This window comes from Dermacentor variabilis, unplaced genomic scaffold, assembly GCF_050947875.1.
Source record: "Dermacentor variabilis isolate Ectoservices unplaced genomic scaffold, ASM5094787v1 scaffold_16, whole genome shotgun sequence".
Taxonomy (NCBI): Eukaryota; Metazoa; Arthropoda; class Arachnida; order Ixodida; family Ixodidae; genus Dermacentor; species Dermacentor variabilis.
In genome coordinates this window covers 525,947-552,578 of record NW_027460324.1, presented here as the reverse complement: position 1 = coordinate 552,578, position 26,632 = coordinate 525,947, and the positions used below count along the sequence as shown (strand labels likewise).

The window sequence follows — 26,632 nt, the reverse complement described above, 5'->3', positions numbered from 1 at the left end:
GCCTACAAAGAGAGTCAGTAAAGAGCGTTGCATACCCTGTGGCACATACCCAGAAGTCCAAATTTGCATCATAGGTTCATTGAAGAATGGTGCATGTCCAGTGTTGCACAGCCAGTGACCCAAGTTGACATCGAAGAGTGTCGGTAAAGAGCGTTGCATACCCTGTGGCACATACCCAGAGATCCAAATTTGCATCAAAGGTTCATTGAAGAATGGTGCATGTCCAGTGGCACACAACCAGGGTTGCACAGCCAGTGACCCAAGTTGACATCAAAGAGGGTCGGTAAAGAGCAGTGCATACCGTGTGGCACATACCCAGAGATCCAAATTTGCATCAAAAGTTCATTGAAGAGTGGTGCATGTCCAGTGGCACACAACCGGTGTTGCACAGCCAGTGACCCAAGTTGACATCAAAGAGGGTCAGTAAAGAGCGTTGCATACCCTGTGGCACATACCCAGAAGTCCAAATTTGCATCATAGGTTCATTGAAGAATGGTGCATGTCCAGTGTTGCACAGCCAGTGACCCAAGTTGACATCGAAGAGTGTCGGTAAAGAGCGTTGCATACCCTGTGGCACATACCCAGAGATCCAAATTTGCATCAAAGGTTCATTGAAGAATGGTGCATGTCCAGTGGCACACAACCAGGGTTGCACAGCCAGTGACCCAAGTTGACATCAAAGAGGGTCGGTAAAGAGCAGTGCATACCGTGTGGCACATACCCAGAGATCCAAATTTGCATCAAAAGTTCATTGAAGAGTGGTGCATGTCCAGTGGCACACAACCGGTGTTGCACAGCCAGTGACCCAAGTTGACATCAAAGAGGGTCGGTAAAGAGCAGTGCATACCGTGTGGCACATACCCAGAGATCCAAATTTGCATCAAAGGTTCATTGAAGAATGGTGCATGTCCAGTGGCACACAACCAGGGTTGCACAGCCAGTGACCCAAGTTGACATCAAAGAGGGTCGGTAAAGAGCGGTGCATACCGTGTGGCACATACCCAGAGATCCAAATTTGCATCAAATGTTCATTGAAGAGAGGTGCATATCGGGTAGCGCATAACCAGTGGCCCCAAGTTTTTGTCGGAGAGGTTCATTGAATACCTAGTGTTGCATACCCAGTGACCCGAGGTGGTACAGCGATTGTTTTCAAACTGGTTCCCTTAGCCCAGCTGCCAAATACACCACCCATTCAACCACGGACCGCCCAGTGACCTATGTTTGTGAGAAAATGGTTGGAGTCATACATAGACAGATAGATAAATACACTTAGCCCTTGAAAAGTGCATGAAGTATTCTGAGAATGCTAATTGCGTTAAAAATAAAATAATAGATAAGACAGAGGGAGCGACAAAAGCATCGCATGAGCAAAGTATGGCAGCTTGTGTAAAGAACGGGCCAATTAGCCACCATAAGGCACGCTAATCACATTGAATATGCGAGTTTACTGTTCATGCAGTTTGGAGCTTTCTACCTGCATGTGAGCGCATGGACTAACTTAATATGCGTGCTTACAGTAGTTGCTGGCTGGTCTACCAGAGACCTGAACGCCACTTCAGAGGGCATCAATCTAACCGGTACGCGTGATTTTGCTAAAAATCACTGATGAGTCTCCCGTAGAAACTTATTAGAGAGTTTTAGTGTGTCCGGTATTCTGGCGAATGGGGGCGCTTTGGTTTAATTGCCGGATAGACGGTCGTGTAAACATGAGCGGCTTGAGCGTTGCAGGCACCTCGTACCAGACAAGTACAGAGCTAATATTTGAGTAACCAACTATATTCTACTTCGTTGTTGGTGCAAATTTTCGGCAGTGGCATAGTGGTGAACATGATTACGCCATTGTCAAAAATTTACTCCAGCAGCAAAGAAGAACATAGTGTTTGGCTCTGTGTTCATATGGTTGAGCTTTGTACCATATTTACACGATTGTAAGTCGACCCCTTTTTTAAAATTTGAAAGTCTGAAGTTGGGGGGTCGACTTACAATCGAAACCAAAAACATGGCCCAGCCAAAAAAAGCCATACCAACGAGAGCTACAACGTAGTTACAATTTTATGTTTGCTCTATGGCCCTACCCGTATCTTTTCGCTATGCCGCGTGTTTGTTCGCATTTCGGAAGGGTTTTTCAACATTTTTGAGAGTCTTACAGTGCATGCAACACTCATGGGGGGGGGGGGGGGTCGATAGTTGATGGAAGCGCCGCTGTTCCCATTTGCGGCGGCACCCTCAGAACGGTAGTATCTGTAGTTCATGGAAGAGCAGACACCGCTCGCGGGTTTCTTTTTCTCTGTTTAAAGGCATTGGTATTGGTTTGACTAACTTCTTGACGCGCTCCACTTCGGCTACGCGCTACTTCTACGCTTCCCCAGTCGTCATGAGTACTGCAGGCCCACTAATCTTTCGGCACTCGTTCACAGCAGCGTTCAAGAGGGCTGCCATCCGTTACGCCGAAGAAACAAATCACTGCGCAGCGGGCCGCAATTTCGATGTTTCTAAACGGGTGGTGCGAGAGTGGCGACTGCAGCGAAGCGAAATTTTCACCTGTGTGACGGCAAGTGAGAAATTTCCCACGTGCCGAAGTATGGACGCTTTCCGGAGCTGTAGGCTAAGCTTGCGGCGTACGTCGCTGAAATGCATGATCGGTCCCTGCCAGTGAAGTGCGACGTGGTCATGAAATAAGCCCGGACCTCCGCCTTAATTTTAAGGTTCTGCTCCGCCGTGAGTACAACGAGTGGCTGGCGGCAGAAGACTGCGAAATTACGCCAACCGGACCTGTCAAAAGAGCCTCCCAGACGGCTGCGTGTGGTTGGGTGCATTTGGCGTGGGCTGCTGTTCTGCAAGATGTCCTGGTGCGGTCGTTTGCCAAATTTGAAATTTCGCTGGACCACGACACGCTATGGGACCGCAGCGACGATGACGATGGCAGCACTAGTGAAGACGAGTAGTCCAATGACCGTGTCAGCTACTAATAAATTTTCATTATCGAATGCGCCCTCGGGTTTTTTTTTTTTTTTTTTTCCGGTCAAACGATATGGGGGGGTCAACTTACATTCGAGTCGACTTACAATCGTGTATATACGGTACTGCAAGCTGGCACTACCAATTTCACTGCTCACGTTTACGCCACCACACATCCAGGAAACTGCCTGTGCTTGCTGTCATACCGGACACACTAAAGCTCTTCATTAGCGACAAGCTCTCTGCAACAGTTTGTGGCCCGTTGTTATATCAGCCGGCGGTGAATTTTCGTCAAGGCCACACCATTGGCTGCACTGTCTAGCACGTTAGGCCTGTGGTTTCTACATATTAATAACTGAATTTTGTTTACTTTCGATGTACCATATTTTCTTTTGTACCACTCCCCTCTGTAATGCCTCTGGCTCTGAGGGCATGTTAAATAAAAAAATAATGATAATTGGAGACACGTCATCAGGTGTCAATGACTAAGTTATAGTGATATATGCAAACATATTCACAGCAGTTGCACAATGCCGGCAAACCGCCTCGCCAACAAAAGCTAGCACACTGGATGATTGTTGCATGTTCGTGGCTGCTATCTTTGCGAAATACCATACAGTGGACCCAGGTTCGAAACGGCATTCGTAGGTTCACAATGGTCTCTTTTCATAGCTTTGAGCGACCCATCATAAGGCTAGCTTTGGGTTTACATGGCGTGCTCAGAAATATCATGCAGCAGCACGCTGGCTCCCAGCTGCAGACAAATTTACACGGATGGCAGAGGGATGCCAACAAAAAGAAAGGTAGAGGGGGGACGTCACGCGAACATGCCATGGGCCTCCCGATTTGAGAACTCTGTACGAACGATGCCGACTGCAGCCGATGCTTGCAGCGCCAATGAACGCGCGGAGCAGTTCTGAGTGACATGATGCAAATTCCGCGCAGTTGACCCTGAAAAACCAGCTGCCATAAAGAGGGAAAAACCCTCTCATTTTCTGGAAGAAAACAGGAAAGCAGTACTTTCCAAGCAATTGAAGATTGCCATTAAGGATAATATGGCCCACTAATAAACTGAATACCCCACAGGCATTTAGGACAACTTCGCTATTTCTTCAGCTTCAGGGGGAAAAAGCACTCAATTCTATTTTATAGTAGTAGTAGTAGTAGTAGTAAACATCACTTAGAAAAAAAACTCTGCGGTAGACATTCTATCGATAAGTACAGTCAAACCCGCATATTTCGAATTATTGGCTATATTGAGCACACAGATTACCCTCTTGAATATACTATGTAAAAGTATAGAACAATTGCGTAGTATATCGAATTCCATTTTCGTCGGACATTCAATATATTGAACGCTGCGCCGCGCCCCTGGGAGGTGCACTTTTCCCAAAGACCTTCGTGTCCGGTCCTCAGGGGAAAACACTTCCGCAGAGTCAGTCAGCAGGCTCCTCCTCTGCGCATGCGCGGTCGTTTCCTAGCAACGGAGACGCAGAGCCTTTCCCCCATTCTTGCACCCCACCGGCGCGAGCTCTCTCGCTCCTCCTCTACCGCCGGCATGTGCATTGGGCAAGGGCATTGGAGCTCAGCGAAGAGAGTGCGCGGCATGGAGACGCGGCGACGTTTCCAAGCCACGCTTCCTGGGAAATAGGAGAGAGAGAGAGTGAGGGGTCGGCATGGTCACTCGTGGGCCAGGGGAGACAAGAAAGCAAGAGACGGCTCAAAAAACGAAGCATAGCGAAGCGGCAGTTGCGCCCGCAGCGCCTTCGATGGCATATTCCGCCAATCTTTTTCCCCACTCTCTTCTTTCTTTTCCCTTTGTCGTTCCTTCACAGCCCCGTTGACTGCCGCTCGAACAGGCTTCGCTCGGACTGCTCCATCTGTGCAACGCGTGTTTTGTTGTGCGTACCTGTGTTTCAACGTGCCGTGTGTAGCGTGTGTGATTGCGGTCAGCTGGTGAGCTATGGCATCCGCGGACAAAAAAAGAGGAAGAATCTCGACTTTGCAAGAAAGCTTGAAGTAATCTGGCGTGTCGAGAATGGAGAAAAGAAGTCCTCCCTGGCAGATGCATTCGGCATTCCACTGAGTACTTTAAGTACGTTGTTAAAAAACAAGCAGGACAGCCTGATGATCAGGCAACGGGCATTCAGCCTTATTCGGCGCTGTTGTGGCGAAATGGAAGGCACTGGGCTCTCGCACCTGGACAGTTTCGAGAAGATTGAGACTAGTGTTTTAAACTTCATTTCCCAGTGGAAAAATCACCCCAAAATTAGTGATTTTTTTTCCGTGAAATAAAGCACTTTCATATTGTGTGCACATGCTATGTGATTGCGGCTATTCCAATCGGTAAGTCACAATTTTTTATGATCGCGAGTGCTTTTTTGGCCTATATCTGTATATCGAATTTTCGCTATATCGAACTATTTTTCGATCCCCGTCGAATTTGGTATATCCGGGTTCGACTGTATTTCCAGACCTTCATATACGAACTGAGTTGTTATCAGTGCTGGCCTACTAATTTGGTGTTTATTTATTTATTTCACAATACTGCAGGCCAGATTGGCCCAAGCAGTAGGGGCCTGAAAACACAAATCATAATAGCACGCAAATGCAAAAAAAGAAAAAAAGATTACATTGCATGTAACATACAAGAGAATCAAAAATTAAAAATGACAGAGCAGAAACTAAAACAATGAACATTGAAATTGCTTACTTTCTATTGAAGAAACAAAGTTTGAAGGGCCTGTTCCACGTCAGGAGAGCGAAAAATCGATTCAGGAAGCGCGTTCCAATCAGCTATTGTTTGAGGGAAAAAAACCGCGCTTAAATGAGTTTGTTTTAGCAAATATAGGCTGTAATGAGTGTTCGCTATAATGTCGAGTCCTTCGAGTAGTGGAGTGCCTGAGGAATGAGGGGGGAGCAATGCTAAGCTTTCCTGCCAAAATTTTATGAAGGAAAGAAATGCGGCTCAGTTTTCTATGTGTACTAAGCAACGGGATATTATTGTCCTTCATAAGTTGTGTTGGGGAGTCTGACCTTCTGTATTTATGAAAAACGAAACGTACTGCCTTTCTCTGAATGAGCTCTAATTGATAGGTGTCTTTCTTAGTGTGGGGGTCCCAAATTACGGACGAGCATTCAAGTTTGGACCTGATGAAAGTTTTATAAGCCAAGAGGTTAATATGGCTAGGAGTATGTTTTAATTTTCATCTCACGAAACAGAGCTTCGAGAATGCAGTTGAACAGATCTCAGAAATATGAGTGCCCTAGGTTAATCGGTTGTTAAGAGTTATTCCTAGGTATTTATATTGTGAGACCTCGCTAATGTGACTGTTGTGGAGGCAATATTGGTAACAGCTAATATTTCTTTTTCGCGTAACTCGGAGAAGTACACTTTTATCAATGTTTAAATCCATATTCCATTCTTCACACCAGTGACATATTTTAAGCAAAGATTCTTCGAGCAACTTATGGTCTTCTATTGATGTTATTTCTTTATATACAACGCAGTCATCTGCGAACAATTTTACTGACACTGACTGCGGAATTACATTTACTAAATCATTAATATATATTAAAAACAGCAAAGGTCCTAACACACTACCTTGCGGAACACCGGAAGTAACAGCAAGCGAAGTAGACCATACTATACATCTAAATTTCTGTATACGTAAGTTACTGATAGCTAGCAAGATTCTTGTAAAGCAATGTGGTTAGCCTCTTGAGCATGCACAGCACTGTGTTCTTTGTACAAAATTCGGAAGCATAAAAGTTTGTCTTAAATTTTTTTATATTTGATTTTATATTGGGGCTTTTTTTTTTTTTTTATTCGATATTCGATTAGCATCTAGTATTCAGTATTCGGACACTGCTACTACAGTGAAACCTCATTAAACCGTAGTTGGCCGGAGCTCGGAAAAAGCATGTACTAAACAGTGGTACTCTTTAACTCAAATAGTATGAGATCGCCCACTTGCCTGTCGAAAATGGAACTCGGAGAGAGTGCGATGAAAAGGAAAAAAAACATGCAGTATTTATTCACTTCGTGCAACAAAAGTGTTATTTTCGTTTGATGCCGCGGCAGCCTAGCACGATGACAGCGGCCTCAAACTTACTGAAGCTGCGTGCCAGCTTTTCAGCCAGCCCCCTCTTCTCGGCAAACACTCGCATGGTAGATTCCTCGTTGGCGTTACGTATTCTCCGTGCACGCATGCAGTGGTGCTGCAGAAGTCCCGGGGTGCCTTTTTCATTGCCGGGTGCCGGAGTTTCGAATACTTTTCGTTTGGAATAGAGTTATGTTATCGCGCCCCTGTTCTCGTCGCAACGATTGCATTCATGAGCCTGACGTAATGCGCAGCTTATGCCACTGTCGGGCCTGAATCACCTGTGCTGTCACTTTCCATGTCATCCTCATCACTGTCGCTAGTCTGCACTTCGGCAACAACAGAGGCAACGATGGCGAAAAGTCGAACCTCGTAGCCGACATGTCTTCGTGGTCACAGCAGCGCTGCCGAGCAACTTTTTCGCATTCCAAATGCCACACACCGTAGTCAACAGCAGATCCCTGTCGTATGCCAGCGCCGCCTTCTTCGTATCACGTTCAATAGCACGGACGATGTCTAATTTTTCTTCTATGCTGAGCACCCGGTGTCTTTTTTTATCCGAGCTTCGGCATGACGCGAGTCCTCGCTTGCACGACGCCATAACGCTCTCTGGCACAGCATCGAAATGATGTTGATGTTGATGTGGCTTCACGCACAAACGCACAGGGCGCTTGGAGGCCGTTGTTCCAATCTCTGAGGCTTGTTGTTCTGCCGGGCTGCCCGATGAAGACGACACACCACCATGTTTGCACGACGAAAAGTTGAAACGCAACATTTTAACCGATGCGTACGCGATAAGCTGGCACGGTTTATGCAGATACAAAACACATTATGTTCAGTGGCCGCTGAGTCGGGGATTTGACTTTACTACTTTTAAAGTGAAACTATTGTTTAAGTGGGTACGGTTTAACGAGGTTTTACTGTATACTTTTACCCACTGGCTGGTGCATGGTCTAAGGGACAGAGCATCGGGCTGCTGTGCTGAGGGAAACGTGTTCCAAACCAACCATTGGAGGAACAACTTGCGTCACTGGGTATGTGCTGCATTTCATTGACAAGTTCGTTAATATTTCTTTGGTGCTGGGTGATAACAAGCCCATGTCATATGCATTCAGACAGTCTTGTCAGAACCTATATTCTGCAGATACGTGCAGATTTCATTGCAGCGCTACTAGATGGTGCAGCACGTGCACAGGGAAGGGTGACAGTGGAGCCTGGCTGCATGCAGGCAATATGTACATATGTGCCACTCTTCAGTGAACTTCTTTCACGCCAGCATGGGTCACTGTAGATGCGGGGCTTGGTGGGTACTGCTGTTGCAAAGTCCGGTACTGCTGCGATGATGCAAAGTCCGGAATCAACAATTTGTGGATGAATGCGAAAGCATTGCTGCCACATCAGCAGAAATGCAGCAACGTTACCGACAGTGTTCATCACAAGGTGTACATAATCCAACTCATGGGTTTGACTTCCACCAAAGGCCGTGGGCCTGAGTGTCTTAATTGGCTATGTCTTAACTTTGCCTTAAGTAACACCAAAGGTCTTGGATTCGATTGCCTTCATTAACACTATCATAATTAACTTTGCCTTAAAGCCAAAGGTCGTGGGTTCGTAGCCTTTATGTAAACTAGGCGTGGTCACACCAACAACGCCAATGCTGGATTACGTGCCTCATGAGCCATGCAATGCTTTCGCATTAAAAGATCCTTTAACTTTCTCCAATGTTGAGCGGAATCAAACCCACGTCACAAGGGTTCCTCAAGCACTGCAACCCGACGCTTTAGCAGGCTGTTCCACAAATGCACTGGGTATGCTTGGGGTTTTTTATTGAACGTCTTCCATGCCAACAGTTTAGCGAGCTGGGCCATAGAGGCACTGGGTATGTGCCGCTCTTCAATGAACCCCTCGCAAACTTGGGTCACCGAGTGTGGACCACTGAGCAAGCGAGGGAACAGTCATCAGCATTCACGGGCACCGGTACACCATGCGGAGTCTTCTCGGCTGCCCCACTAGATGGCTGTACATTATTTAATGTTTGTTTTCTTACTTGAACATTCCTAGACTTCCGTCCATTAGGCGCAGACTTTACCTCCTCTCATTAATTGTTTAGCAGCTTTGCTGACATATTTGGGTTTTTCGTACTTGCTCCACTTAATGCACCATTGTAAGTACGAAAAGATGGCTATTGAATATACACTACCTGCTCACAGTATCGGAGCAAATACACTAAGCCCGTTGGCTACAGTATGTAGGTTGAGGAAGAAAGCAGCCGCTCATACCCAGCGAATCTTGTGAGGCAATCGCTTGCACAGTATGCCAGGGTTGAGGATTGGGCAAGTTGGTATTGTATTCTAAATGTGGTACAGCGCAACATAAAAAGGAAGAATTAGAAAGAGTTGCAAGTCAGCACTCTGTTCTTTTATCTGGCCGGCTCGGCTTGTTTCTTCCTTTCTATGTTGCGCTGTACCAGTTTTAGATTGCACAGTATGTTTGCCGCCTGTCCCTCACAAGTGAATGCTACGTCAGTTTTCTACCGTGAAAATGGTCTACACATATTTACTGCATAAAACAGGTCATGGCTTGTGAAAAAATTGTAGTGCCCATTTCAGCTCCTATCATGCCTAAAATGAGGCTTTAATGTGCCAGTTATGGGTGCCTAAATATATAGTTCCTACTTATCAGTCACAAGAAGAGGATTGCAGCTTCCGCGATTATTTTGTGCAGAACATACCGTATTTACTTGATTCTAAGCACCCCCTTTTTTTCATGATCGCGATGGCCAAAGTGAGGGGGGTGCTTAGATTCGAAAAATCTAGAATGACCCCCCCCCCCCCCTCCCTCTTTGCGCTGCGACATCACGACCAGATTGGTGCGAGAAATAACATTTTATTTTGCAAGCATCCAAAAGAAAAATCGCTGAAATCAGTGAACCCACCACTTGTGTCGGATGCTCAGTCACTATCACTGCCGCTCACGAGTCCGCGCGGCTCTGCAGTCCGGCTGTGTGGCAAGATCGCGCCGCAGAGGCCATTCCACCTCAGGCCTCCGACGGCTCCGGCTCGATGACAGAGCGAGCAAGCGCACTTGGCGGCCTTGGCTGCGTGCTCTTCCTAACAAATAGGGGGGTGCTTAGATTCACATGAAAACTTTTTTTCCCAATTTTTTCGCGAAAATAGAGGCGGGGGTTTTAGAATCGCAAAAATGCGGTAAACGGGAGGGTAGCATATTCTTTAAAGGCATGTTGATCTAGTATGCATTTGTTAATTGTTTCCTTTGTCCATTCAACAAATCAACGTTTGGTTTAGTCATATATTTTTTCTTGCCTGGTGAAGCATGAATTAACAAGCTTTTACTGTAATACTTTCAGGGGACAAGTTCTCCATTACACAGGGGAGATGCAACTTATAACTGATTTAAAAGCACATAAATACTAACCTACTAAGTTCAACAAAATACACTACAAAATTCACTGCATAAAAAAATACCTTAATATCTTTAAACTTTAACAAAACAAGTTGGGGGCTAGTTGTTGATGCATTATTTTTCTTTCCTACGAAAGTAATGCAGCACTACTTTTTAAGACCAGGACACAGAAAGAGTTGAGAGGACAGCGCCCATCCTGTTAAGTCTTTCTCAGTCCTTGTCTTAAAAGGTAGTGCTTGGTTACTTTCATAAGAAAAAAAAAAAAATCGTTAGACATATAGAAAATTTTAGAGTGCCAGAAATAGGCAAAGAAAACACATTATAATAACAATTAATAACAATTCAAAGCGTGACACAAAGCAAGAAACAGCAAAACAGTTCTTGTTGATGTGTTATTTGATTGAGTGCGCGATTGATTTTTTAATGCTTTGAGCTTAAAGGCCAACTCGAACAAAATTTTGGGCCGCGTAAGAAGCCTAGATTTAGACGGTGCAGATATAGAGCAGCGTTTGTGCAAAATCTTGTGTTTGAAATGTGTTTGGATGCATCAGAAAAGTTTGTGAAGTAAGAAGTTTTGATACCGAAACTGAAAAAATAAACCATGCCACTACTGCACACCAGAACTCAGGGATGACTCGGAACTTTGGCATGACCTTCGTGGTTAGGCGCCGACGCTCTGAAGAATCTGAGACAACGTGCTGGGATCTAAACAGCCGCTCACCAGGCTTTGCCATTTTCAAGAAACAAGCATAGTGTATCACAGCACTTCACACTTCTTCCAAGGTTCAAAATCACTGAGCCAGACACTTGAAAAGCTGTTGAACTTAACTGTTGCATAATAGTTACGTAGTAATAAATGTTATGCAATAGTTATGTTCAAAGCTAGTTCATCTGTCTGCACCATGTGCAGATTTGGTCCCGACCTGAAAGTATGAGTGAAAACTGCACAGCCACTGCAATTCGTGTTGCACTTTAGTACATGCAAGGCATAAAATGTTATTCTCTAGTTGCATACTTCCAGTGCAGTTTTTCAGCTGTCGTGGTGCATGTTCTTTTGATTTTCAGATGTGGGACTTGACCACGGCACTGGATTTGGCATCCAAAGGGGAGCCAAGTAAGTGCATGGCTGGTTTTATACTTTCTCGTCAAGTGCATTAGCTGAGGCACCTGCTTTGTCACCAGTAAGGAAATTTTAGTAATGATAGGCAAGTACTTGAGAGACATTCTAGGATGCAAGAAGTGCTACTTACAACTCATCTAATTCCTAGAAACACAAGTTTATATGGGTGCAACGCATGTATGATTCTTGCTGGTGCAGATTGTGTCCTTTTCTGACAGAGATGTGAAAGGCACACTGACACATTCACTGCATAATTTTCTTATCACCATGGCTTCATACTGTGGCCCTGCTACACGTCTTTGCTCCGGCTGGTGATTGGGCACTTATCACACCTTGGTCTGCATAAACAGTCTCTACAGCAAATGGCAAAAACAACCCCCTGCTCCCTCCTTAATAAAAGGTGAAGGAAACACCTTTCAGATTCTATGGAAAGAAAAATGAGTCGAGTAAAGAGGTGTAGTTAGTATTATCAGTTTTCTGCATTTGATACAGCAAGCTAAACAGCAATGTATGAGGCCAATCGTTTGAACTCTGCTCTGCTTTTATTATTTTCATTGGCCACAGCTGTCAGGGGCATACGTAGCCAACGGACAGGAGGCCACACCAGGCACATACCTCATCCCTTCCCCAAAAATTTTGTGTGCCGATCATACCTGGCATGAAATAAAGCACACTGGCTTGCACCTTTCTCCTGCCCCGAAATTTTTTGGCTGGTCATTGCGTCAGCGATGGGCAGGCATGCTTAGCCCTCCACAATCTTAACTAGCATAGCTTATTTTGTTGTAGCGCAAGCTGAACAAGGACAACAGAAACGCACATTTGACACACACAGCTTTTGTCTTTATGTTCTTTTTTACATGCAGTCTTTTTTGCAAACAAATTCATTCATTGCATCGTGGGTGTGGTATACCGCATTCCTTTCGGGTGTGGATGATCCTACATTGGTCAAACAGGGAGATGCATAAATTACAGGCTACGAGAACACAATAACAATGTAAACAACTCGGCCGCTGATGGCTTTCTTGCGATCCATTGCCAGAGATGCAAATGCAAACCTAGATTTAAAGAAACAGTTATAATGAGTAGAAGCACGTGTGAGATGGCGCGCTTGATAATAGAAGCTAGACACACATCAACATTCGGCGACGCATGCGTCGGTAAACCTTCCCTTTCATTATCCTCAAGAGAGCTCAATTGTCTTTGTTCGCGCTGAACGTGTACATGTCTGTGAATGTAAGAGTAAAAAATCTGCTTACATGTGGTTCCTAGCTAATTTTTTTGTTCATATTTACCGAAATTTTACACGTGCTGTATGACATATTGAGGGTGCATATATAGCGACGAGAACGGCAAATAAATCTGTTGTTGAAAGTGAGCGCTGTGCGTGTCAGATGTGCCTTTCTGTTCTCCTTGTTCAGCTTGCGCTACAACAAAATAAGCTATGCCATACCAACAAGCCCCTATAGCTATCCTCATTAACTAGCATATTAAGGCCAAACAACTGGATTTAAGAGCTATAAAGTAGGGAGGAGGATCCTGGAAAGACAAAACTGAAGTGTAATGCCTTATAGTATCATAAATTTTTTACGTTGACTCGCAGCTTATTGCACATGTCAGTTGATGCAGTGTCCTGGTTATGGTTCAGGCATAGCACACATGGGCACAATGCACCAATTTTGTCCACACAAAAATGTAACATTTTGCTGAGCAATGCACGCCGAGGTTCTTTTAGTCGGCCTCTGGTACCAAAGCTTTCTCTGTGTTGAATGTGCCAGTATAAAAAAATGGTCAAGGAAATGCGGCTGTTTCAATGTTGTCAAATACAGATTTGTCTAATTGCCCATGTTGTTGACATTTAATGAAAAATTGATGCTTGACGAAAGGAAAGTCTCTCCTTTCACAAAAATTTTTTGTTAAAGGAACCTTACCAGCTAGGTTTTGTAGCTTGATATTCCCGAGTACAGATGTTACTGTATGTGGAGATGTAGCATGCCAGAAAAGTTATGTTAGGGCTAGCTGTACCAAGGTGGCACCCATACTAGTGCCCTGAGACATCATGTGGGACCTGTTGCGACTGGGGGTCCAAAGATGTGGAATTCACTTTGCTCATGGAGGAGTAAGGGAACATGAAGCCAGGCCCGATATTCAGTACGTTTGACAAACATGTTTATATTCACATATGTACAAGAAAGTTCAGAGTAATACAGAAAAAGTTTATGATGAATTTGTAGCAGCTGATCACTCCCACCGTCTGTTGCTCTTTTTATGCCCTGCGTGGTCATTGTTCAGTCATTTCCCCCAATCCGGCGTCAGGAGACCGATGACATCAGGCCCCACCAATCCGGAGATCTGTTGCCCTTTTCCTCGAAAGGGAGCTTTGTCAGAAACGCACACACATCACTGGGCGCAAACAGAGGAAGAGGGATCGTACAATGACTTTGCTTCTCTGTTGTCTCTGCTTGTCCACTGCTCCGCTTGTCCATTGTCTCCGATCGTACACTGACTCCATCCCCATCGTGGACATGATAATTTGTGCGGGTGACAAGTGATGGACCATATCACTGCACTGACCGCATCTCTGGCGTTTACATGCCAAATTTTGCAGCTGGCAGGTGATGGCCGTATCCTTGCTAATTGCCCAAACCTCTCCTGACCGAGGTACTCCCGCGCTGGTCATAAATCATCCGTTTTGAGAACCATTTTAACGAAGCTGTTGGCCCGTTCCCTACATTCGCGTGAGCCATGACCGGAGGGTGTCGCGGGGTGAACGGCCCATCACAACAGACCTCATTTAGGTCATCTGCATTAAAATATTGCTACGGCATGAGCCGGGCGAGGAGAAGAGGAAGAAGACGTGAGCTGGTGCAGCCTCAGGACGCCATCTTGACTTTACCATCAATCTCGTCCCTTGAATAAAGCCGGTTTAACATTAACCGTAACAATATTATTGTAAACACAGCCTGGCACATTTAGTACTCCATCTCTCTGCACAAGAGAAGTTCAAGTACATATTCTTATACTTTGTCTCAGTAGTTCTGTACAGCACTGGAAGCTACGGGCATCTCAAAACAGTCAGGAGGGCCAACCTATCTAAAGTTATCCATCCCTTGTTTTGTTGCCACCGTAAGCAGCTGCATTAGTATTGCCTTGCAGCCTTCGCCCTGCTGCACGAAGGTACCAAGACAAGCCATAGTCCTGTGAATCCATCATATCATTGGCGTGAGATTATAGACTAGAAGCGATTTTTGGATTTCATTCTCTCTACTAACAAAGTTTTCCTTTTACATTGCACAAATACAGACAGTGTATTTAGAATAAATAGGGCTAGTTGGTTTCTTGGCTTCTTTAAGTATGCTTTATCAAAAAGCACAACACGAAGAACAGTGACAGTCCTTTCGTACTTATGTTTCTGTCACTGTTCTTCGTGTTCTGGTCTCTCAATTCAGTGTGCCTCAAGAACAACCTGCTGTTATGTGACACCTTATGCGGTATTGTTTGATTTTTTAACTCTAAGCAAAGTGAGCGAAGGGTATGCCATAGTATTGTCTTTCTATGCCCAACGTCAAAATAAGTAATCAGACTTGCACCATTATAAGTCGACTGAACTGTAACGTGCACGAGGCAACACTACACCCTCCTCTGCTGCAGCCTTCGTGCGTGACGGCGGCCCTAGCCACGGGGAACTGCTGCGTCTTTTGGAGCAGTGTGACCTGACCAACTCGCGCTGCTCAACACCTTGCATCAGTCCGTCACCTTCGCTGCTCGGCGGCGCTGCCACGCTGGCACGCCTGCGGGCTGCCAACCTTGTGCTGCTCGGACAGCAACAAGCACAACAGCATGCTCACGATGAATCGTCGTCTTCCGGACTTCCCGAGGACCGGAGGGTAACGCGGTGCTGACAGTGAACGGCACCGGCAGCCAGCAGACACACCGGTCACTTCTCACTGTGTTGGACGTGCTCCTTGTGGGTGTACAATGCACCCCTCCCTCGATGGATGCCCGGCGCACAGTTTTTCCTTTGACCGAATGTCTTGGCAGCTGGTGTTGTTGCTCGTCAGGGCTGCATGAGCATCATCGGACAGTGTGTTTCTTGTTACAAGTGCACTCATCACTTTTATTGTGCGCACTGTTTAACACAGATCTGCCCAGTGGCATCCTGAGAACACTCTTATGTACCACGTAGTGTCTAAAATGCGACTCCTCGATAGATAATAATGCACATGTGGCCTTTCCCGTTGTGTTTAGCCGTGAATGCCTGAGCAGGTGTCGTTGTTGTGTGCTGATGACAGTGCCCTGGTGACACGCCGTCACACCTTTCTTCCATTGCCTCTCGTATCCTGGTGACAAGTAATCGTTCGTGGTGGTCGTGGTGTGACCTTGTAACTAGACATGCTACTTATGGGTGCAGTGCACACATGGCAGATCTTTTGAGGTTTGTGGTTGCAGGCAGCAGATAAGAAATGGCCAGCAAGAATGTCAGCCTACCCTTGTTTCTGCGAAGCCGTGTCGCTGTAATAATACTGCAGTCTCAGCCTTGCTTGCTGTACATAAAAGGTTCTGCACCACTTAGGTCCTAATAGTGAAGTGCCGACATATTGAGGTACGCAGGTGCATAATTAGCTTTGCCTGAATTGTATTGCAATGCGAATTGTCAAGGATTGCTGTTTCAAGCCTTCTTTTGTGATTTCTGACACTGCTCAGCCATCACTCTCAACAGGCCATTTACCCTTGTGCAGCTGGGGTGAAGTGCTATCCAAGGACAAGAGACGCCCCAAACCGTTGGCTGTCAGTGTCGCCGAATTTTATGATGTGTTCTGTACCTTCTTCATCGTCTGCCCACCGGCTGTTGCGTCATAACACGTTCGCATTCACTGGTGTTTGCTTGTTGACATAACTTGTGCAATAGTGTTCTTCGAATAAAGGGAAAAGACTGTCTGTTTTTCCCTTTATTCTCTCCACCTTGCGGGTTTCCGCAGAACTACTACGTCAATAGTGTTCTTCGATGTCATCGAAGCTGTACCGATGCATTGCCTCTGCATTGAGAGATTTGAATAGAGTGTGCCCTCCCTCTTTCACTGCACTGCAGACAGGCTCGCAAGTTTTTTATCGTGTGAGTTTCGTCTGCCTGAAGAACTGTTCCAAGTTTAATGATATAAGGCTTCTTGCATGGACTATTGCTGTCAACATGGCTCGGTTCTTTTTCAGTCTTGCTTTGTTAGTGCGTATGTTTTGAGAAGAGTAGCTTGGCCTGGTTTAATAGGATCAGCCATGACAATAATTCATGGACAATGTCATGGACTACAATTCCTATTTTGTTATAGCCCTAACATCTATGTAAAAGAAATATGTTGTGCTAGCAGAGCTGCATTGTCGAGAATCCACCTAGGGCAGTGGAGGATGTGTTTCCTTTGTACATTGCTCTTGTTGTTTCTTGTGTCATCCATTACAAATGCATGAGAAGATCCAGGTGCTCAACCTCCACTGTTGAATAAGTGATTTTAGTGTGACTGCAACAGTTAGCCTGCCAGTGTTCATGTCGAAAAAATGCACAATCTCAACCAGTCATTTGAAGCTTAGTCAAGCCTTAAATATTCAAGACTTTGTTATGCTCGCAGTACTACAACTGATGCGGCCAAAAAGCATGAGCAGAGTGGAAATGTTTGATGACCGCACTGGAGTTTGTTCCTTGTTTGTATAGTCGGAGCAATGCCCCTGGTTGTAGTAGCCGGGCGAAATGATTACTGAAATGACATTTCTTTGCCCCAATTTCGTATTTATTCACATAAATACAATAGCAGGTATGGTTCAGCAATTGTCACTCTGATTAAATGGAGGTGCTGAAGTGAGCCATAAATGTTTTAACGGAATTCAGGGTTCGTTGCCAGTCCTTGGAAATGCTGAAATTTTATGACATTGCTTAAAATTTTTTTAAATTTTGTTTTCTGCTAAGCTTACTAGGTTTCATATGACAACCTGGTAACAAAGTAGGTGTCATACAAAAGTCGAGCCAATCCAGTCCTGCTAGCAGCAGCTGTGCTCTGGTTGGTGGTGGTTCACTTGCTAAGCAGTACTGGTGTGCCTCCTTCATTCACATGCAGTTAAAAAGAAAGTTTGCTTTTTGTTGACAATACTTTGTTTTCAAGCTGTCACTCGTAAGGTTGTTTTGAATCACGTCTCTCTTTCAAACCTAGAGATACTTAAAATATCCTTGAACCTTCTTTTATTAAGGCTGCCATCAAGCATATCATGTGGGAAGGATGGACATGCACCTTTACACCTTTAAAAGTACTTGGCACTGATGAACACTGTGGATCGTAAATATGTTGCTCTGTGTGTTGTTAATCTTGCTTTATGCTTAAGCACAAGGCCTTCAGGTGCTTTACATGCATAGCATAGTGCTAAGTTTAACTTATTTTTATTGTAAAATACTAGTTATCCACTGCCAGTATTTTTGTCTCAAGTTAGGCAGTGTGCCCTTAAGAAATGTTGTGAAAGTGAAATATGTTAAAATGCGTTCAAATAAACGTGTTATAGATTTTTCAGTATTTCTTATTGCATCACTATAGCTTGCCGGCAGCACTGGCAGGCACCTAATGAAGACTGCGGGAAAGCTACAAACTTAGTGTGCAGAAGATTCCATGCACAATGCAATGCTGCATTACAACAGCTTGTATGCCATTTGCTATGTAGGTTGTCCTCCCTCAAGTCAATATTACCTGCCAGGCAGGAGGAGGGATTGTTTTCTGCCGTGTCTTTGCCAGTAAGATTACATGCTATTTCTGATGCAGGAGTGGGACTTCTGCACCAATTGCGCAGGAGTACAATTGCGCATTTTGATACATTCGCCAACTCCTGTGCCAAACAAAAGAAATTGACAGAAATTACACCACGCTACGCAATAATGACTTCGGCATTTGTGCTCCAGCAGTGGTAGTGAAGAGTGAGCAGATTCTTTCTCCGAAAAAGAGTGCAGCTGCTCACGTGCCGCATACCGCGCAACGGCACCTACTGCACAATTTCTCGTTACTATAGTGTACTAGAGTAACCCCTACTAGGCGCGGGCAATGTGCACGCGTGTAGCAGAAAATCCAAAAAGTCTTTGAAGGCCGCGAGGCGGTGCTATGGAGCCTTTCACCTGGGACCCGCCATGCCATCGCTGCGCTCGCGCGTTGGCCGTCTATTTGTGTTATGTGTTTTGTGCGCGCATTTGTTATTCCGTGCGGAGCTTTAGAGTGAAGCTCTTTGGCACCCGTTCCCGCGTTTCGCCTCGCTGTAACCGAGGTCATCATCCGCGCGCTGCTCTAGCACGCACACTCCTGCTGCCATCTCTCGCATGCGGCGCAAGTCTTGCTCTTCCTTTGACCTCCAAAGTCAGGTCACATGTTCTCGCCTATCCTCTCGCCCCCTTCCTCTGCGCAGCGCCATTACGGTGACTCTCGCCGTTACCCAATGGCCGCTACCGTCCACTTCGCCCTCACCATCCCTTCTCACGCTGTCGTGGCACTGGTGTGGTGCTGGCGGCAGGCGCTCCTTGCTGCCTCGCACATGATCCACGGCTCTCCGCTCCTCTGTCTCCCTGTCGTGTGACCATAGGTCGGCAGTGCGGGAGAATACTCACTCACACTCACTTACCATAATTTTTCCAGGCCCCGCACTCACTCACGCTCACCTACACTCACAAGTGCCAACTCACGCTCGCACTCAACTCCACTCACACTCGCGTCCATTCACACTCACTCGCACTCACTTTCGCTCACACTCACTCGAACTCGCGCTCACCTCCACTCACTCGAACTCGCACTCAAGTCCACTTACACTCCTTGGCACTCGCTTGCACTCGCATTCACCTCCGCTCACACACACTGGCACTCACTCAGACTCGCCTCCACTCACACTCACTGGCCCTCACTTGCACTCGCCTCAGCTCACACTCACTCGCACTCACGCTTTTTAAATGAGTGCGAGTGAATGTGAGTGAGTGCACTTTTGAGTGAGTGTGCTGCCCTCTACCACTCACAATTCGTGTATATTCAGACCGAACCTTCCAGTTTAGCACCTATTACGTCTGGAGTGTGAGAACGCAGTGTTTAGGGCCCAGTTTTATTTTTAATATACATAAACTATTCGTCTTCCCATTTACATGGTAACATCCGCCTCTTCACTGAAGACAAGCCACGACAAGCATGCACAGAACCAAAGCATGATCTCTTTATTCTCCTTCTTCTTCCACCCGTTCCCACGCCATCTGTCCTTTGTCATCACGGCCCATCAAACTCTCCCGGGCTTTGTTTCAGTCATCCGCTGTAAATACAGGATGACATTGGCATGGCTTCTATTTTCATCGCACCGTTTTCTGTCATGTAGCCGATGGTCTTGAGTACTCCTTGTTTTGTAGCCAATTTTACCATTTTAAACGGACCCACAAGTTTTGTGTTAGGACAACCATATCCTTTCCGCACCAGAACCATATCACCTAACGCAATTGCGGGAATATTTGTGTTATGACGCTTGTCAAATGCTCTCTTCATCACTTCCCTGTGCTTCCTTTGCTGTTCTGAACTATTCTTCATTTCCTGCAAGTTAAGCTTCTCTGTTATGCCAGCTACATCGTCCGCAGGCAAACAGGCAGTCTCCTTAAAGGCAGCGTATTGAAGACTGCATCCGAGAGTGCTCGTATGAGATCTATTGTGGTGCGACACAGCTGCTTGTAGGCAACACTTCCACCCTCCTGGGAATCCTGCGTACATACTTATATGTTGTTTTATATCTTGGATAGCTCGCTCTGCTAGTCCATTAGCTGATGGATGGTATGGTGCTGTGAGCTTCAGGGTAATGTTTTTGTCTTTTGCCCACCTTGCAAATGCCTGACTCTTGAATGCAGGGCCATTATCGTATATGACACATTGCAATCCTTTAAACATGTCCCTATTCAAGAGAGATATGACAGCATCAGCATTTTCTTTTCCTGGCTTGGCAGCTAGCATCCTTGAGCATTCGTCAATGTACACTAAAAAGGAGTGTGTTTTCTTCGCTCCTTCGCTTTTTTCCTTCAGTTCAGCGAAATCAACATGTACGGTTTGAAACGGCACATTTGAATTAGGTGGAAAAATCATGCTGTCTGTCTTCTGCTTATATTTTGCTTTGTTCCGTTGACATTGTTGACAAGAGCTAATGTAATCGCTAATATATTTCTTCATACCGGGCCATGTGAATCTTCTCATTTTGTATTATGTTCTCCAGAAGCTGTCATGCCCTCCTGACTTTGGACTGTCGTGATAGAGGTTGAGAGCTTTTGTTTCCAGTGTATCCGGTACGTGAAACTTTCCATCGAAGTACATCAGATGTTCTATGCCTTCCCACATTTTCAATGAGTTCACACTTTCCTCGTTCCCACAGTTACTAACAATGGGAAGTCGAGAAAGTGCATCAGCATCTGAAAAATCTTGTCTGCTCCTGTGTGCCACCTCAAAATTAAACTGTTGAATTTCACTGATCCAGCGAGCGATCCTCCCTTTCGGTTGACTACCATTCAGCAAATGAATAAGTGCCTGATGGTCAGTGAGCAGTTCGAATTTCGTGCCTTCTAGGTACTATCGAAAGTTACTAATCGCTAGTACAACAACCAATGCCTCCTTTTCAATTGTGCTGTAGTTTTGTTCAGATTTTGTGAAAGTATAAGACTAATATCCAACCACTTGTCTTCCTCTTTTGCTGCCACTTGTGCTTCGTTGGTACAGTACACCACTTGCTCCGTAGTTCGATGCATCGTTGTAAGTTCAAATGGAACAGTGAAGTCCGGTGTTGTGAGGACCAGGTCTGATGATATGGCTAATACCAAATCTTTGTATGCTTTCTCACATTCTTCAGTCCAAATGAAATCTGTATTTTTATGGAGTAGGTTTAACGATTTAGCTGGTGCTGCAAAATTCCTTATGTAATTTCTAAAATGTCCTGCAAGGCCAAGAAAAACTCTGACTGCATGTACATTGTCTGGCTTCTTCATCTGTCGTACACATTCCATGGACTCCTCTTTTATGCTGTTTGTGACTCCGTCCAAAATGCGACCGAGAAATGTAATTTTGTGTTTAAAAAATTCACTTTAAGTTTGGCTTCACTTAATGCCATCACAAGAGATGTCAAGTGTTCGGCATGTGATGTTTCATCCTTGGAGTAGACTATGGTGTCTTCTACATACACATTACAGAGTAATTAGAGAAATGGCTTGAGAGCACTATTAATCATCTTTAGGAACCATGCTGCACTGTTTTTGCATCCAAAAGGCAAATGACTATATTCGTACACATCAAATGGAAGGACAAAGGCTGCATACATTTTCCTCTTCGAGCGGAATCTGCCAAAATCCTTTGCAAAGGTTTTGCAAAGAATATTTTGCAGCCTCTGGTTTCTTCAGTTATTTCTCATTGGAAAAGGAAAAATGTCCGTCTGGCTATTCAAGATCCAGTAATCAGTACACATTTGCAGAGATCCATCTTCTTTCGGAGCCAGAGTAATAGGTGAGGCGAATGTCGACATCGATGGCCGTATTATTCCAGCATCTTGACATATTCTGGATGTCATTTTTCAACCAAGGTTTCTATTCGTGTGGCATACTGTAAGGCTTTTTTCTGACTGGCGTAACATCTCTCAGCTTAAAGGGAACAGTGGACTGTTGCCTAGATGGATAAGTTCAGGGAATTTTTCTCGAATGTCTTTTTCACACTTAACAAGGCGGTCCGTGATGTTCAAAGACTCGTACGTTTCTTTCACCACAGTTACTTCATTCCAGTAAAGGTTTAACTTAAGTGTCTTCATATTTCGTCTCAAAAGTAAGAATTTATAGTCGCATCTCTTCAGGACAAGGGCATCGATACTAGCCCTCCGGCCTTGATAAGAGACATTGGCTTTCGCCCATTTATTACAGATACAGACGCACCACCATCAACCAATGCATCAATATCGTCTCCATTAATATTCAGTTTAATGTAGACAAGGCTAAGGGCTGTTAGAAAAACAGTAAATTTTTGTCGTCAGGTGGGACTGGACACCCTCTTTTATTAGTTTTTGGCTGCGCTTCCTCTGAATGAGAGGCTACAGGATCAGCGTCACTGCTGTTAGTGGAGATTAAGTTGATGACTCGATTTCTGCCATGAAGATTTTCGAGATCGCGAGACCTCCATGGAGCCCTTTCGAAAGTTTGATCTGTTCGACGCACATTTCGTGGTGTAAAATCAGTGCAGATGTTTCTGAAACATCCCAACAGTTCTCTGATAGTTTTAGGCGACTTTATTTGCACCTTCCTCTGAAGTTCCTTGGGTAAGCCATGAAGAATCAGTGGCACTACTGCGAACTCTCGTAGTTCTGTGTTCGCCATCTGAAGAAGACGTCTTTTCTCGTAGAAATATTCTAGGGCCTTTCCTGAACGATATTTATAAAAAATAGCTCGGACCCACCTTTCAACCGTGTTTTCGTCAAAAGCTGCCGAAAAGCTTGTTCTCCACTGCTTCCATGTATCCGTCATATGGCCGGCGTAATGGATGTCATACCACTTTTTGGCACGTCCGCTGAGAAACTGACGCATGTTCCTGATGCGATTGCAGGGTTCCTCCCAGGAGTTCTCACACGCTTGTTCGTAGAACTGGATCCAAGTCTCTTTGATGGAGGCTTGAGCTCTCCATCAAAAAAGTCGGGCTTCACCATCTACTTGTTTTGTCGCTGTTGGGCTTGAATAACAGTCAGAAGATTTTCCATGAGTTGCTGCTGTCGCTGGGCGTGTTGCTGCTGCAGGCGAAGCATTTCTAGCAGGCACGAGTCCATGGAAGAATCGGTCTTGCTCAGTGCAGTTCTTGCTGTCAGCTGCACCAGCGGCGTCATGATGTGTTCTTGAAATTCAGAGTGAAGCTTGAACATCAATCTCCTGCAATGTCTTCCCAGCCTTTTGGGCGACAGACTCGTGAAGCTTGGGAGTCATGATGTTCTCTGGCAAATCATACTTGATGTATTCATCCACTTCACACATTGAAAAATACGACTGATGTTGCGCGTCCCTGGCTATACTCAGCGTTATCCACATAATAGAGGCTTCTATCCTATCGTAGACTGCGCCAATGTTACATTCCACGACAAGCATGCACAGAACCAAAGCACAATCTCTTTATTCTTCTTGCCCCCCGTCCCCACCAGATATGCCCTTTGTCATCACAGCCCACCAGATTTATAGACGAAGGGCCTGACCCGTAGTACTGCTAGCAAAAAAAATCGGTCCCCGTTACGCCCCGCGCACCACCGAAATGTACGCCTGCAGAGAAGACGTGCTTCACTGCAACTAGGGTCCCTAGCAGTGTTGCCAGGTCGGACAACGTGGAGTAGCCCAAAGCTAGAGAAACTGTAGCCCAAATGTAGCCAAACACAAAAAAGAACAAAACAAATTTGTAGCCAAATATAGCCATTGTTATTTTCAGTTTTATCTGTATATACATTTTCGCATTCTACTACGGTAATCGCTTGTTGTGCAACCCATCGTAAAAAAATGTCCGTGATGCCGTGACGGTCGACCCTTGACATCTACAACAGCTAAACATCTTGAAGGGGCAGCGCAATATGACGAAGACAGAAGGCAGGAACACACAGGACAGCGCTGATCTCACAACTAACTTCATTCGAAGGCATACACAAACTCATGTACACAACCCATAGCCACGTGCTCTCCCATCAATGGCGTCATTAACAGTGCACAGGCAAAAAACGCAAAACCCTGTAATCTAATGTTACACTATGAGGCGGCTTAAAAATTCAAATTCACTGTCATGCAAATTTAACGATGGCCTGCTTACGCAACGCGACTCTTTTTTTCCTGATATAGTAGACCTCCATAATCTCCCTCGTGGTCTCCCTCGATGTCGAATGGAAGCACGAAAAAAAAACTTGAGGTCTCCTCGATTTGGCTGCACTTTTTGCACTAGTTCAGAGAAGTGTCGTGCCAGTGCAGCGCCAGTTCTTCAAGTGTAAGTGTAGCGCGACACTAGCGCTCTCAGTGCAGCGGTCATATCGAGGACAAAAGTGCAAGAACGTACAGGCCTTCGTCTGCTGCAACTGGGCGACTGTGGCTTTTCTTTTGTTGGTGTGTGCCGCGAGCTTAAACGTGTGCGCAATGGCCTTTCTGGTCCTGTGGAAAGAATTTATGTATTAGTACCTAGAAATTAGTTCAACTTCGGCATCATTATTCAGAAAGCATGACCGAGCGCGGTTTCCACACATTTCTGAATCATATATGGCACAACGTTTCAAACGACTTACCGATGTGGTTTTTAACGTCGAGGTAGCGGTAAGCTAGTGAAAATTAATACAAACGACTGTGACCTGAGGGAAAATCCCGGCCTTCAGTGCACTTAGCAGTAGCTGAACCTGGAAAGCGCCCTTAACAAGATGCTGCGTACACATTCTGAAGAAAACTGGCGTCCGTGCTGCGTTACTAATAACAGGCGCCGTCGATGCCTTCTACCAACACCCGCATGGCCACGGAGGTGCATGTGTCGTCTGCTATCAAAAGCCTTGCACTACGTGCACGAGAAAAGAACTTGCGGAGAATCTAGTGCCGAAGTGTACATGAACTCGTGCAGCACGACATCAAATCGAGTGCCGAAGTGCAGGTGGCGCTAGCTGGACTGGCAAATCGAGTGCTAGAGTGCTGCACTCCCTGAACTAGTGCAGAAAGTGCAGCCAAATCGAGGAGACCTTTGGAGGACGCTTGGAGGACAACTGGTCAGAAAGTGTTGTGGGATGTTGATGGAAATGAACTGATCATGATTTATGGCGATAGAAACAGGCACGCTGTTCGGGATTGAAATAGGGATTATAATTTAAAATTGGCAAAGAATATCTCAAAGGCCAGTAAGTGGCGAGGCCTGGCAATGAAATCTTGGTACTTCGAATGTAGTCTATGCGATTACTGTAAGTAAGTCGGCTGTTATTTAATACAACATAAATATTGCTTAAAATTGCAGTTGCTATAGTATTAGACACTTGCGCTTTATTCTATGCTTCGGAAATCAAAAGCTCACGCATGGCTACGGCAACACGCTGAACTGCGTATCACGCGTAAAATCGTCGTTTCGTTTTCAATCCGATTGGTTTCGCTTTGACTGTTTAAATACCAAAGCAGTTGGGCAGGAAACAATGGAAACACGTAGCTGTTACCGCAAAAGTACTTAAGACTTCGGAAAACATGAATCGCAGGAACGTCGAATTGTTAGACAAACTACTTTGTCACACTTACGGCCGCACTTGTCTGCCTCCCACGAATTCCTGCGTATAATCACTATCGTGCTCACCTACCACCGCTGCCAACAAGCTGCCAGTGAAAGACTACATCCTCACTGCAGGTAAAAAAATTCTGATAAAAAAATGTTCCACGGTCTTTTCCACGTTACCACTTCATAATTACACACTCTGACTAGCAAACTTTCTATTGCATTAAAAAATAGGTACCATGAAAATTGGCTCTCGGCTCTTTAGTATTCACATTTAAAGGGCCCCTGAAACGGTTCGGACAAATTTTGTAGACGTGTAGGGTACAGCTTAAGTAGAACATTTGCACCATAATTTAAGTGAAGCGTTACGTATTAATGGAGCTACAATCGATTAGAAGCCACCCTCCTTCCTAGCCATGCTTTTCCTCCTCAACTTGTTCGCCGAGCGAGTGGGGCTAAGCTCCGCCTTCACTGGTTCAGCGTCACGATGCCACGTCACATAGTCCACTTCCGGTTGTTTTGGAGCCCGCCCCCGCCCGCGCGAGACCGCTCCGCTAGCCGCTTGGCCGTCGACCCCAAGCGAGAGCTATCGAAGCAGCGTGCGTTGCGAGCATTCTGTCGTAGCGCCGAACGTGTCTTGTATTCCGGTAACCACAGGCAAGCTGGTCATTTCGGCAAATGACTGTAGGCATAAACTCAAGCTGATGAAGGAACTTTAGCGTAGACGTACGTGAGCGGCCTGATCGGTCTGCACGGTCCATACACTTGTTGGTGCAGCGCTT

At 45.4% G+C, this 26,632-nt stretch overlaps 1 protein-coding gene and 1 long non-coding RNA gene across 6 annotated transcripts in view; one reads left to right on the top strand and one right to left on the bottom strand.

Moving 5' to 3' along the window:
• The window catches only part of LOC142568052 (BTB/POZ domain-containing protein KCTD3-like), a 176,375-nt gene extending 158,226 nt beyond the window's left edge, over positions 1-18,149 (top strand). For all 4 annotated transcript variants that reach the window (XM_075678135.1, XM_075678134.1, XM_075678136.1 and 1 more), the window contains 2 exons: positions 11,550-11,598; positions 15,253-18,149. In XM_075678135.1, coding sequence (XP_075534250.1) covers positions 11,550-11,598; positions 15,253-15,503 — 300 coding nt within the window. In that variant the 3' untranslated portion in view covers positions 15,504-18,149. The remainder of the gene's footprint in view (positions 1-11,549; positions 11,599-15,252) is intronic.
• Positions 1-26,632, bottom strand: part of LOC142568054 (uncharacterized) — a 37,206-nt gene that overhangs the window by 5,433 nt on the left and 5,141 nt on the right. Inside the window, exons 2-3 of one of the 2 annotated variants that reach the window (XR_012825356.1) lie at positions 9,997-10,171; positions 4,368-4,598 (exon numbers count right to left, since the gene is read on the bottom strand). This is a non-coding gene — a long non-coding RNA (uncharacterized LOC142568054). Of the gene's footprint in view, positions 1-4,367; positions 4,599-9,996; positions 10,172-26,632 lie in introns of those variants that run through there. The other variant, XR_012825357.1, reaches the window with a different exon arrangement.